Here is a 15,288-nt window from a genome sequence, read left to right as displayed (position 1 = left end):
ATTTATTTTATACTTACAATGAGATAAGGTTTTACGCAAAAACATTTTATCCAGATAGTTTTTTACCCTCCACTTTAGTGTAAGTAGACATAACCATAATCTAACCGTATACTTATGTCGGATTGTAACCGGATCATCACTAAACTATAACCAGAGTGTAATCATATAATACGGTTAAAAACCATATATATTAACCGTAAAACTTAGATTAGTCATGGTTATAAGCATATAAACAATTATAAGCATATAAACAATTAAATTAAATTAATTTATATGCTTATAGAAACAATTTAATTAAACAAACTTAGATTAATTTATAAGCATATAAACAATTAAATTAATTTATATGCTTATAGTTTAGTGATGATCCGGTTACAATTCCATTAATTTAATTGTTTCTACGTTTGTTTCATTACATATTTACATATATTTTCTTATAAAATAATATTATCTCATATATCATTATTTGATTTGCATTTTTTAAAAGTTAAGAGAATATAAGATTTCACTTCCGATATTAATTGTATCATAACCATTAAATGACTGTGACCATATTTAACCATAACGGTAACCGTGTTAACTGTAAATATAATAGTTAATGTTATAATCAAAGAAAATTTATAACCATAACCAATGGTAAATTTTAACTGCAATAACCATAACCGTGATCACGCCTAAATGTAAATCAATATCGTTAACTCGAAAATTACATGTAATATAATTCTCGTGAAACATTATATCGATTATGGAAGCTAAACACAGTGTTTCGTCTGATTCTCACATCCGAAGACTTCATCGTTTATATGCTTATAGTTGAATACTAGTATTAGAAAACATGGTGATCTCTTACCAAATTTCTTACGTCTTTTTCATGAAAGTTGTTTCGTAGGAAAGTATAAACAATATTCCTACGATAAATGTTAGTGAGAAATTCACAGAAATTTTCCTACAAAAATCCTATAAATTTTTAGTTTAAATATTTTTGGATTTTTTTTAAATAGAAAGTAAGATTGCCACCAAAACTTTTATGGCTATATATATGACTAAATTAACCAAAAGAACCTACATTAATATAGAATATCTACAAATTTATAGACACCTTTTTTTTGTTGTGGCTATTTGTGGTAAATGGTGTAATTAGCCATGATAATATTTGTCGCAAATCTGTAGCTATGACCAACAAAATCTGATGTTGAATATTCTTGGCTATGTTTCCGTGAATAGATATAGAAAAAAATAGCCACGCAGTTACAAAATATTTTGTGGTTTTAGCTAATTCTTTTCAATTTGTATTGTATATATAACCATTTGAACGAAAAACATAAAACATCAAAACAAAAAAAAAATCAAGACAAAATCAAAGAAATGACTAATAGCAAGAAAATGATAATCGTATTTGTCTTTACTATCCTCTTTGTCATGTCTTCTGTTCATTCCTCTGATAGCACTCTTGGTAGAAGTTTATATTTTTAACATTATGAACATTTAATTTATATGTGAAAATATTGTTTATCGATTTTTTATTTTTGTTAAAGTTGGTTTGATGATTATTATTGTTAAATATATAGGTTACAATGTCAGAAGAAAGCAAGCGCATGAACAATGCTACAGTCCATGCACGAGTGGGGACGAAGAATGTGATTTATGTTGTGCTCGAACAAGTGATATATACTTTGGTAAATGTATTAGTCGCAAATGTCATTGTTTGGTTAAGACTGAAATAATCTAATCAACTCTATGTATCCGCTAAAAATATTAAATAACCTAATTTTAAAGAAAATATAATTACATCTTTAACAATTTACGAAAGAGGAGCAAAGAAACAACTTAGAAGTCCATAAACTGTTATCAGTATTGAATAAATGGTTGATCATGTATGATGTATTCCCTCTGTTAGTTATTAATCTCATTTCTATAAAAAAAAGTTTCAAAATAGAATTTTTAAAGGTTTTATACAATATTTAGAATTAGTTATTATTGATAGAAAATTGTAAACTACTAGATTTTATCCCGCGGTACACCGCGGAGCTATATTTTATTTTAGAAAAAAAAATATAATTTAATTAGTAGATTAACTATATATATATATATATATATGAGTATATGACTAATGTTTTGCATATTTTAAATCTTTATGCCTTATAGTTATACATTAGTTAAAATTTAACCCATGTTCTAGCATTTGATTAATAATATTTAAAATTTATGCTAATGTTGCTATTAGCCGTTTTTAAATAAACCTTGTTTTATGAGATTTTTAACATTTATAAGTCTAAAGATTCATAATATTTTAAATTTTATTAAGTTGAACATATAATTTTTTTTTTTTTGAAATGGTGTTAAAATATAAAAAAATATATTTATTTTATTTAATAATTTAGGTAGAACTAATTAGTTTCTATAAATATATTTCGAATTTATTTATAACAATTAAACCAAAATTTATGGCATATGCTCCTCTAACAATTACTATGTATAACAATTAGGTTTTATTAAAAAATGAATTTAATTAAATATTTAATGTCAGTGGCATTCCCTGTAAATAGCATTGAACTTCAGGATTTATTTCATAATTGTCTCCAAAAATGTATATATAGATAGTAAAAAAAAAATTATTATTATCAACTTTTAATATGTTTTCTTAATACGTCTGAAAAGTCTAAAAATTAGTTAATTAGACACACAAATCTATATATATAAAGTTACCTTTCCTCACTCCTCATGCTGCCACATCAGCAACTCATTCTTTTTATTTGGGCCTAATCCTAAACACTAATCCACTATGTAGCTTCTAATCCATTCATTCATAACACTTTAAAAGCCCATATTAAACCCAAATGTTTTAAATAAATGAATATTTTAAAATAGTAAAAACAATACTATTGATTTATTTTAGTAATAATATTATTATTCAAATTTTAACCAAAAATGATCATATTCCAAAATTTAGAATGAGTTACTAAGTTTTAGAATATAAGTAAGATTTTAATACATGTGGAGTAAAAAACAATTTATGTAATTGTATTTATAAAATTCTAAACATAAAAATAAAATTGAAGTGAAATATTAGTTTCTAAGAAACAATTTCACTTATAGAAAAATAAAAGATTAATTATTTAACTCAACTTAAAAGTTTTGATCTAAAACAAAGATATTGTAAGAGTCACAATTTTTTTTTGGGAAAAACTATGAAAAAGAATCTTGAAAAATTAATCCATCTAAAAAAACACAAAATCAATGGTCACAATATATAGAGAAAATGATATGTAAGTCGTTATTAAAAAGTGACATGTATAGTATATCTCAGAATGCATATTATCAACCGGAGCTAAAATTCTATAACATGATAAATAAAAATATATATAAAACATGCTTGAGATTTTATCAATTTATGATCAAATGCTTTTAACCAAAAACATTGCCAGAAATAACATATTACTAAAGTACACCATGTTTTTTTTAAAAGACGAAGCTGAGGTTGCATCACAAAATTAACATATGAAAATAACATATGAAGGGTTTTAGACATATATGTAACTTGGATTAGTGAACGGATGTCGGGTTTAATCATTTCACCATTTACGCATTCTTGACTTGGTCGGAAATTCTATTATGACAGGCGATGCACTTGGATAACTCCGTTGTAGTGACATAACAGTAAAAGTGTTCATCAAACTTTGTATATTTGCATTTAATGTGGGATATCAATATATTTAAATGATTTCTATAATTAGGTCAATGATCGACTTTCGGTGTTAGAAATTTTAAAATGATGTTTTCATTGGATATAAATATGAAATGTACTCTTCGAGGGAGATTCTTTAAATCATTTTTTGTTACTACGTTATATATTATTGATTTACCAGAAAAACATTACTGCGACACTAGACAATATATATATATTTTATATATATATATATATATTAGTAAAATAAGTATGACTTTTATTTGGATTTATTTTTTAAACTTTAAATGACTAATTATATTTATATTCAATGATTTTTATTCCTAAAAAATTTAAACTAAAATCCCTCGCAAATAAATATAACAAATAAACATTATCTTCAATAATATATATGTTGTATGTTACTTAGTAAAATAAGTTTAGTGTTTATATAGATTTATACTCAAAAATTTCAATAAATATATTTAAGCTCAAAAATTTATATTGATAAAAAATATTTTAAATTAAAATCTCGCGCGTGCGCGGGTTCAAATTCTAGTATTATATATAAAGTGAGTTATTTACTCTCTCTCTCCTTATGAATCCAATTTCTAGTAACAATATTTTCTTCAAAGTTATAGATTTTTTTAAGTCTTATATGCAATCTTTATTCCTTACTAACTTTTTTTTTGTTTGTCAAAAAATTCCTTACTAACTTACTATTGATGAATTGTTAATTTAAAAAAAAAAACAGAATATCATCATCGATTTAGAATTATAGAAAATTGTAAATTACAAAAATTAATGCATTTATAATTAAAGTTTAATATGTTTCATGTGTGAAAACTGAAAAGTATTAAAGATAGATTGCGGGAAACTATGGTGTAGTGGTAGTGGTAGTGGTAGTATGGTGTAATGGGCTCGCGTGAAACTTTGGCCTGGCTCACTCACGGTAATAGAGTCGGATATGTTCCGTAACTTCGGCGTTAAGGAATCGATCTTAATCTACTCCCTCTGTATCAGAATACTTGATTTTTTAAGATTTTCACTAGGATTAAGAAAATAATTAATGTCATCCAAACAATACAAATGATTAACCCAAAACAATAAATGATGTATATAACCGTGTGCTTTTTTTTTTATGCTTAGAACAAATGGATTGATTTAATAGTTTATTTATAGTAAAAGCAAAATCATTAAATAGTTAGTTGATTTTGAAAATAAGAATGCATTAAATACTCTAGAAAATCAAGTATTCTGATACAAGAAAAAATCCTAGAACATCAAGTATTTTGATACAGAGGGAGTATATACTATTTTAAACATTAGAGAAAATATATAGGAGAAACCAAAGAAAAAAAAACGTTCCGATCGTAGTGCCCAAAAGAAAAGAAAAAAAAGAAGCAGCCAAATAGCCAATGACCGCTCGGTAGCATCGAAGAACGTATTAAATGCAAGATCTGCTCCATATATAGAGCCAACCACTCGACCCTAGAAGTTTCCTTTTTTTCTAGTACCAACAACAACCGCTCAACCCTAAAAGTTTCCTTTTCTCTCTCTCGTTTTGCAACATCACAAAAAAGTAAATATTGAGAGGTCACCGTCTCACCGACTTGAACCCTAGCTAACTCTATAAAAAAACTATAAGTTTCAATTCTCTTCACCAAAATTGCCATTCAATTGTTCTCTCGCTGCAGCTTCAGTTTTCTCGAGTGTCGCACAATTTCTTCAAAGGTTCTAACTCGTTTCGAATTTGAAGAAACAACTCTGTTGTATTGAAAAGATCATGGAACCAAACGAAGAATTCGTGAAGGTTTTAGGTAAAGGTGCTGATAGTTATGTTGATCTCGTCAAGTACACAAGAAACGACGGCTCTTCGTTTCACGCCGCCGTAAAAAGGAACGAAGAAGACTCTCTCCGTAAAGAGATTAAGATTCTTTCCGAACTCAGAAGATGTCCGAGAATCGTGCAATTCTTTGGTGATGGTTTGGAACAAGGTTTCGACTGTGAAGGAAACAAGGTCTACAAGTTGCTTCTTGAATACGCATCCGAAGGGAGTTTAAGAGCTTTCATGGACACATTCAAAGATAGAAAATTACCCGACTTGATGATCAGAGACTTCACGCGGATGATTCTCGAAGGCTTGGTATCGATTCACGGACACGGTTATGTTCATTGTGATCTGAAGCCAGATAATCTCCTTGTCTTCCCTAGTGGAGATTCTTACGAGTTGAAGATTTCTGATTTTGGACTCTCATTACAAGTCGGACAAGTTCCTAACCACTGGGAACCCTATCGGCCGTTTGTTGGAACGCCTTATTACATGCCGCCAGAGTCTCTACGCGACGGTGCTGCCAAGAAAGCCATAGATCTGTGGTCATTAGGGTGTTTAGTGTTGGAGATGTATATGGGTAAGATGCCATGGCCATGGGTTGTATACACTGATCTCGTGCATATGCTCTTGAATGGTAATGCTCCAGAGATTCCAGAGAGTTTGCCTTACGATGCAAGGGAGTTTATTCAAACGTGTTTTGCAAGGAATCCTGAGGACAGGGGTAGCGCCTTTGAGCTACTGTCGCATCAGTTTTTGCATCCAGAAGAAGAGACGTTCGATTTCGTCTTCGTTACGGCTGAAGGTGAAGTTGAAAATCAACCGACAGAACAAATATGGAAATTGAAGAGTTTTCCATCTAAGCCTCTACAGTTTAAGAAAATTCTGAATAAGTTGTTGAGGTTGCAGAGTGTCTTCTGAAACTCTGTGCTTTATTTTGACTTCGTTACTTTTGTAAGCAGATCAAGCCACTACATTATGATACTCGGTCCACAGAGACAAAATGTAGGACTGGTGCCAACAGTATAGATGTCTGTCTCTTAATTTGTTTGTAACTACTACATTTTCTATCATTAGTTTTTTACTTTGAAGAATTTGTTGGGTATCTGTTTCTTTGATCTATCATGTTTTCATCAGCATATCTTAATTTGTCTCTCTATATGTAGTTCAAAAATCAAACGTAGTGAAAAATATCTCATAGGGCATGTTCAATATCACTGTCACATGAACACCTACACAGAGATCTTCATTTTATTACGACTGAAGAAAACAAACATAACTACACAATAACCAGAAAATCTCTAACCCCAGAAACTCAATCTGGCAACAACAAGAAGCTTTATGCGGGACCTACAATCAGATCTTTACTAAAACAATCAATTGTTCTTGAAACGAGAAACACTACAATACTTGCCTGTCCGATAATCCTTCAGTACAGACCGCCAAACCAAAGTCTTTACTCTTGCTTGGCCTTTAACCTACCCTTTGCGACAAACAGAGTTCTTATTGCTAGAATAAAAATCCATGTGGTTGCAGTGATTTTCTCCTTGATCATTAGTAGCAACGCCGAGCTCAGAACTGTCTTTAAGATCTGAGCCTGCAAGCCTTTAAAGAACCCTAGGACCCCTTCCTTTTTCCATATAGCATATATTACCCCAGGAATCGTTTTCTTGATTCTTTTCCGGGGCTTCTTTGCTTCATCTTCCTTCGAGTCATCTGCTGCTTGAATCATCACCTTACACCTACAAAAACCCATGAATGTATATATATCAATATCCCACTGAGCGACACAACGCTGTAATTCACATTTCACAGGAAGCTGATACCTGATTGCTGGATATGTGATGACGGTGGCAGCACTCTTTGAGACCGCACCTAACACAAACGCCCTAAATGCAGAGAGGACTACAGGGGAAGAATCTTTCTTTAATTTTGCATTTCTTTTTTCAAGGAGGTTCTGTTTCAGCTGATCAAACACTGTATACTACAAGAGAGAAGCTCACTTTTCAGCTAGTCACATGATTGGAGAGTAAATATGAAGATTGGTGATTTGAAATGACAATATATATATATGGTACCTGAATCGCTGGATTAGAGGTCAACAAAAGAGAGATCCCAAGGCCATCAAATGCATTTCCCCAAGAACCATCGGTTAAAGTCTTCCACAGGCCTTTTGATTTTCCAAACTCGCTTGTTTGCATCCTAGATGAAGCTGTATCTAGAGGCTACACAAAACAAAGAAGTTGAAGTTACTATGCATACATACAGAAGATATAGAACACAGAAAAAAAAGAAAAAAAGTAGCAGAGTTGTTTTCATTCCAACAGAGATGGAATAAAACATGTCAAAACCTCATCACAATTTTGAAGCAGAGGTGTGAGTGGAGAAAAAGAAACGTACTTGGGTCAAAAGGGAGGTACAAGCACCAGCAGCAGCAGCAATGAGGAGATTGGCCTTAGTACCAATAGACTTGGAACCAATCCTTTGAGAATGCAACCTCTTGAAATAGCTATAACTATAGAAGTAGATGAAGGAGGAAATGAAAGACTGCAGATTCTTAGTCCCTAGGCCTTGATACAAGGATAGAACATTTCCTGATGAGATTGCTTCCCAAAACACATCTGATAGGTATCTGATGAACCACCCACACACAAAAAAAGAAACGATTACTCTCGAAAAAGAAAAACTCAATCTTTTGACACAAACAAACTTAAAGGCCAGGTCTAAGTTACGAGGATCTAATCAATCTACACAGAAACCAAAACCTAATCTAAGAAGAAGAAGAAGAAGAAGAAGAAGAAGAAGAAGAAGAAGGGAGAAGAAACCTGTATTTCTGCTGACCGCGAACACGAATCTCAGCCTGGAACTTGGATTTACAGGTATCAAGAGGGTATAAAATGGTGGTGCTGAGAAGCGATCCAACAGCTCCGGAGGTGGCTTCGGAGATTGATTCCAAATCCATATCTCTCGATTTCAAGATGCGAAGAAGCGAGAGAGGTATGGGATCATAAAAGAATAATAATGCTCTGCTCTGTTCCGTCTTGGGATTTTAAACAAACAAACAAAGAAAAGCCGTGTTTGTTTTTCTTTTTTTTTTTTTTTTTTTTTTTTTTTNTTTATCTGATGTTGACAAATGATATCATCTTCTTCTTCCTCTTTTTTGGTTTAGTCGGTCAAATAAATGGTATAAGAAGATTCGGGTCACGTGGTTTTCATGTTTATAAAACCGGCTCCGACCAATTCTTCTTCTTAAATTAGACGGTTTAAGAAGACCAACACTAATCAATTTTTTCATTTTTTTTGGACAACAAAGTACAAAAGATTGGCTCAAACAAACCAATGCATAGGAATATTATTTACACAGGTAACTAAGTACGATAATATGCGAATACGGCGTGCTAAATTATCCGCTTTACCAATCTGAGAGTGAAGGACATTAACCAAAAAAAAAGAAGCATACTCTTCTTTATCCACCTGTATGTCCTCCAAATAAGGCGTAAAAGCTGGCCACTCGGAAGGCGAAGACACCATCTTCACTAAATCGGAGCAGTCGGTGAGGAAAACAACAGATTGATTATCCGCTCCAATCATACAGCGCATAGCCCACATAAGGGCTTCAATCTCGGCATGAAGAGGAGATAGACTACGACGATGATTGGAAGCACCCATAGTAGGGACATCACCCCAGGGCGAAGTACAAAACCATCCTCTACCCGCAAAACGATCTGTTGCTTTCCAAGAACCATCTACGAAACAAATATAGTTCTCGAGAGATCTAGGAACCCCTAATCCCCCACTTTCACGGTGAACTACCGCAGCGGTAACATCTGAAGCTAATACCATATCATCTACTTGAGCCAGAGTCCATGCTTTTGCCTCATCCTCCGCTAACCGCAAAATGGCAAGGGTATTTGAATCGAGGTTACCAAAAAGTTTATCATTTTGCGCTTTCCAGATATACCACATAATCCAAGGGAAAAATTCATGTTCTGGAACATTTTGTAAACCAAATACTATGCATGTAACGTTTTTGTTTTTGTTTGCTTTATTGTATGGAAAATCCCCTATATAATAAAACGGAAGTACACAACATTGTTTTGTAGACCATATAATTTTAATAAGTTTGTTACAAATAGGTTATAGATTAAGTTTTAGATTATTTGTATAGTTTAGATTTATTGTTTCCAAAAATATTAAAGAGAATATTCTAAAGAATCATTTGATATCATCTAACTTACTATATTAATTTTCGTTATTAAATTATTCATCAAATAAAACCTTTGATATCTAACTTAACATATTAATTTATTAATTATCATTATACTTCACCTCTCATTTGTATATATGAGTCTATTCTATGAAACAAGAAAAGTATCATATTATTTATTATAATTAAAAATAGTTTTATTTCTGCATATACCATAAGTTGAATTTTTAAAAACAAATATAATTGATTAAATAATATATATGATTAAATATTCAAGTTTTATTAATATTATTCTTTAAAAATAATATCTATTGAATTAAAAAATTTACTGAGTAACGAGTCAAAATTTGAATATTTAAATTCAATTTCATACTTTTTTGTTTAATTTTATAATTTTATATAATATAAGAAACTTTAAATAATTTATTTTGAAATATTTTTTTTTGAAATATTGAAACTTGATATTAAAGTTAGAAACTCTAAACACTCTAAATTGGTTTGTTATAGCAATGTCAATAATGTCACTACAATATGATAGAATTTCAAAAAACCAAGTATATTAAAACAAAAAGTATAACAATATATTAAATTACTCATAATATACAATAACTCACTTTTTAAAAACCAAATTCACAAAATTATGTCTTAGAATGACATTCAAGTTATACATTATTGAAATAGCTTCACGTACATAAACTAATACAACATATTAAAAATTTATTTTAAATTAGAAATATACAAAATTTTGTATAAAATAAAATTTTAACCAGTGTTATAGCACGGGTACTTATCTAGAATCATTAACAATATAAAACTTACAAAATAAGTGTTTTGTTCAAGTCATCATATTTTATCCAAAAAAACTTTTAAAACAATCACATAAATTGTATTTTACATAAAAATTACAATATAAATAAAATAAATTTCAACTCGTGCTTTAGCACGAGTCTTAATCTAGTTGCAGTGTATAACCAAAAAGAAATTTAATAATTCACTGACTGACCATAGTAACCACTAAAAGCTTATATTATTTATATTTTACTATATAATATTTCTAAAACTAACCCTAAACTACCTCTAATCCTATTTTCCTAATTTTTCAAAATTTCTGCTATATTCTTAATTTAATTTATTATTTTGGCTATCAGGCAAATTAACCCTTATTGTATTCAACATTTTACAAGAGAGATGTTGTTATAGAGTGTGCAATGTATTCAAAAACAAGAACAAGGATTTGATTGATATTTAAGGAAGCAAATAATTTAAGTAGAATTTTAGATATTTATATGTAAAGACTAAAGACTAATAATATGCATGATTCAGATGTATGTAGTAGATGCATATTTATATAATTCACTGACTGACCATAATAACCACTAAAAGCTTATATTATTTATATTTTACTATATAATATATCTAAAACTAACCCTAAACTACCTCTAATCCTATTTTCCTAATTTTTCAAAATTTCTGCTATATTCTTCATTTAATTTATTATTTTGGCTATCAGGCAAATTAACCCTTATTGTATTCAACATTTTAATACAAGAGAGATGTTGTTATAGAGTGTGCAATGTATTCAAAAACAAGAACAAGGATTTGATTGATATTTAAGAAAGCAAATAATTTAAGCAGAATTTTAGATATTTATATGTAAAGACTAAAGACTAGTAATATGCATGATTCAGATGTATGTAGTAGATGCATATATATATATATATATATATATACCTGATGAAAACCTTATTCATATAACCTACACTACACCATCTAACTAATACCTACTTTTTGCACACAAAAAAAAAGCCTACATATTCAATTGATTTTCATCATCTCTATTTCACAATGGTACATATCAAATAATTATGTCTTTTTTTTTAAATAGCATTTGTTTGATACTTATTGGTTATAACATATTTTTTATAGGAAATCATACTACATATCTCCATATTAATAACTTTTCTATATTTTGGTCTTGTTAATGGCCAAAATTACAACGTACTCGATTTTGGTGCTAAAGGAGATGGTCAAACAGATGATTCAACGGTATTTTATTTTCTATCCAAAATATATAATAATTTTGTAAATATTCAAAATCTTATTATTTTCATTTTTAATTAATTAATTATATTGAAGGCTTTTGTACAAGCATGGAATGCTACATGTAGAGGGGACGAAAACAATACAACACTTCTTATTCCCTCAGGACAAACATTTCTACTCCAACCTATTGTGTTCAACGGTCCATGTAAATCTACCTCCATAAAAATCCAGGTTTGTAGACAATCCATTAAATAATGATCAATTCAATTGTGATTAAATTATGAACATCAATTAAATTTGCTTATATTTATTTGTTTGAAGTTGGATGGTGTCATCATTGCACCTAGCAACATCACCGCATGGTCCAACCCCAAATCTCAAATGTGGATTGGTTTTTCATCTATATTTGGTCTAGTGGTAGATGGTTCAGGAAAGATCGATGGTGGTGGTTCGTCCTTTTGGGAGGTAAAAGATTAATATATATTTTTTGTTACTTATTAATATATTTTTATTTGTCATTTAAAATCATAATTTTTTTTTCAGCTTAAACTGAAAGTTTCTCAACGACCTACAGTGAGTATATCAAATTTACTATATATTTTTTCGTAAATTATAAAAATTTTTACTCATCATTCAAAATCACAAACAATTGCAGGCATTACGTATTAATAGATGTAATAATCTCACTATAAAAGGAATTTCCTCGATTAATAGTCCAAAAACCCATTTATCAATCAAATCATGCAATTATGTTGCAATATCAAAAATAAACCTTTTGGCTCCTGAAACAAGTCCCAACACAGATGGAATTGATATAAGTAACTCGACCAATATCAACATATTTGACTCTACAATTCAAACGGGTAAGTACTTCGTGAAATATCATTTAAATATTTTATGTATATATGATTATCGCAAAATAAATGAATTATAATAGTTTTTTAATTAAAGGATTGTTAAACCAATAAATTATAATAGTGTTATAATTTATTTATTTGTTAATTTTATGGTATAAATTAGTTTTTAAATTCTTTAAAGTGTGTATAGCATAACAATCTTTTGAATTCAATCCTTGAATTTTCAGGAGATGATTGTATAGCAATCAAGACAGGAAGTTTCAATATCAACATCACACAAATTAATTGTGGACCTGGTCATGGAATAAGGTAATTCCTGATATTAATTAAATTTATTGAATTACATCATTAATGATAAATATAAATATAAGTTTTCTTGCAAAAAAAAAAAGAAATACCTATATTAAATTGATTGAAGGACTTGGTGCACCCAAAAAAAATAATATTAAATTAATTTTATGTAATGCGATAACAGTGTAGGAAGTTTAGGAGCCGATGGAGCAAATGATGCAGTTAGTGGTGTTCAAGTGGCGCATTGCACTTTCAATGGAACGATGAATGGAGCTAGAATAAAGACTTGGGAGGTATTTTTTTCTTCTATACTAATTATTCTATTTTATATACAAATTAATAAAATAATTATTTAAAAATATTTTGAATTGAATCTTAATTTTGATTTATAGGGTGGCCAGGGATATGCAAGAAATATAAGTTTTGAGAACATTACGCTCATTAATGCCAAAAATCCAATTATAATCGACCAACAATATATTGATAAAGAACATCCTCATGCAAACGAGGTAAATTTTTTATAATAGAAAAATATACTAATTTTTGAGAGTATGAATAAATTTTGAAAATATATGTATTTATATCTATTAGGATTCAGACGTGGCGATTAGCAATATAAAATATGTTGGCTTTCATGGAACATCATTAAATGAAGATGCTATAACGCTTAAGTGTAGTGTCACCACAGCTTGCAAAAATGTTGTTATGGATGATATTAACATTACTATAGAAGATGGAAAGACGCCTAAAGTTTATTGCCAAAATGTGGAAGGAGAGACTGATGATAGCGAATTGTTGGGTGACTGCTTTAAAAGTAATAGTACATCTTAGTTAATAAATTGATGAAAAATTGGCCACATTTTCTTATTATTATAAAACAATGTATTTTTGTTTGTTAACTATATAAATCAATACATTGTTGTTTATATTTTTTCATAGAAAAAAAAATCAATACAAACAAAATTATGTTGTGTTTTAGGAGAGATCTTGGTTTATGTTGCTTTTAATTGTCGTTGATTTAGTTGTGTATAATCGTAGGATTTCTAAGAATAGAAGAAAGTAATTTTCATTTTTATTGTTATAATAAGAAAATTCTAACACGAACTAGTTATAGAATTTTCCCATAATATATTTTGTTTCATAAGAAATAAAAAAGAGTTTACTATTTAGATTTTTTTCCCTTGTATACACAATAAATTAAAATAAATGACACATGTTTTCTATAGTTACTTTTGAATTTGTTAATACATATCCTTTATATATTATCATGCTCATTATTATTTTGATTTATCCGCTAAATTGTATATATTTAACTTTTATATGTTATACGAATATCCAAACCATAATATCATTTCAAGTGAGAGTTCTATATGAATCCTTTTATAACACATGATAAAAGACGATTATGATGAACTAAATAGAAACCAATTGATATCAAAGAATTTGTTATGTCATGAAAATCAAAACTAAATTAAAAACACATGAGAGTAAGTATGTCGAAGATAGTATAATAAAGATTTTGTAAAACCGATCGGTTATTTTGTGTCGTCTTAATAGTCAGTATTCTAATTATAAATATGTCAAACAGTTTATAGTAGAGAACCGAATTGACACTAAAAACCGAAAGTCTCGATTTGGTTGAATTCCATTCTCGATTGTTTAAAAACGGATCAAACAATTTAAATTTTGATCAACACAACCTATTAATATTACAATGAAAATTTAAATCAATTAACATTGACCTATAAAAAGAGCTGAAGCATGATATATAAATATCAAATTCAATAACACTATTTTATGCATGATGAAATCAGTGATTAAATAATAATAAATTAGATTTAGATTTGGCTCCTATAAAAATCCATAATCAAATTTTAGTTTTTTCTTTTACACCCTTTTTATTAATTCTCATGTTCAAACCGATTTTAAGCTTTTCCAATTTGATTTTCTCTTTCTCATTCTTTGAAAAATTTCGAATAACTACTTTATATAGATATTTTTTTTTCTTTGTTTGTAGGGATTCTATAATAAGATGTGACGGTAAATGTGAGCCAATGAGTATTTCAAAATTTAGAAATTCAAATATTTTCATCATGTTTACACACTCCATAAAATCTTTTGATACATTGTACATATAAACTTTTGATAGGAATTAATCCTAACTTGGTGGTTAATAGTTATGAAATTCACCAATCGTACAAGACATTCTAGTAAATACATGGTCAAATACAAAAATGTTACTAAATCTTTAAAATAAAAATCCCTTTAAAAAAAAAACTACTTATAATTAAAAAAAAAAAAACAGTACTTGGTTATTACGGAAATACCACTAGAATAATCATATTCACAGACAAAAAAAGTTAAAAAAAAAAAAAAAAAAAAAAAAAAAAAAAAA

General features: G+C 29.0%; 4 protein-coding genes across 4 annotated transcripts; 3 read left to right on the top strand and 1 right to left on the bottom strand.

The window, feature by feature from the left end:
• On the top strand, positions 1,359-1,798 carry LOC109131278 (defensin-like protein 113). The gene is made up of 2 exons (XM_019242008.1): positions 1,359-1,453; positions 1,569-1,798. Exons 1-2 carry the CDS (start codon positions 1,366-1,368, stop codon positions 1,727-1,729), a joined length of 249 nt encoding a protein of 82 aa, XP_019097553.1. The 5' UTR covers positions 1,359-1,365; the 3' UTR covers positions 1,730-1,798.
• Positions 5,451-6,416, top strand: LOC104772650 (mitogen-activated protein kinase kinase 2-like). Its single transcript, XM_010497241.1, has one exon. It carries the CDS (start codon positions 5,451-5,453, stop codon positions 6,414-6,416), a length of 966 nt encoding a protein of 321 aa, XP_010495543.1.
• Positions 6,677-8,607, bottom strand: LOC104771208 (peroxisomal adenine nucleotide carrier 2-like). Its single transcript, XM_010495701.2, has 5 exons — positions 8,321-8,607; positions 7,896-8,127; positions 7,574-7,720; positions 7,322-7,479; positions 6,677-7,237 (listed from the first exon to the last, which is right to left on the bottom strand). Exons 1-5 carry the CDS (start codon positions 8,455-8,457, stop codon positions 6,952-6,954), a joined length of 960 nt encoding a protein of 319 aa, XP_010494003.1. The 5' UTR covers positions 8,458-8,607; the 3' UTR covers positions 6,677-6,951.
• On the top strand, positions 11,378-13,724 carry LOC104771207 (probable polygalacturonase At3g15720). The gene is made up of 10 exons (XM_019241907.1): positions 11,378-11,392; positions 11,629-11,748; positions 11,839-11,976; positions 12,067-12,210; positions 12,289-12,318; positions 12,401-12,608; positions 12,830-12,911; positions 13,078-13,186; positions 13,286-13,402; positions 13,485-13,724. Exons 1-10 carry the CDS (start codon positions 11,378-11,380, stop codon positions 13,722-13,724), a joined length of 1,203 nt encoding a protein of 400 aa, XP_019097452.1.

The sequence above is a fragment of the Camelina sativa genome, chromosome 20 (genome assembly GCF_000633955.1).
Source record: "Camelina sativa cultivar DH55 chromosome 20, Cs, whole genome shotgun sequence".
Classification (NCBI taxonomy): Eukaryota; Viridiplantae; Streptophyta; class Magnoliopsida; order Brassicales; family Brassicaceae; genus Camelina; species Camelina sativa.
Note: the sequence above shows the minus strand (reverse complement) of the source record. Positions and strands in the feature narration are given on the sequence as shown.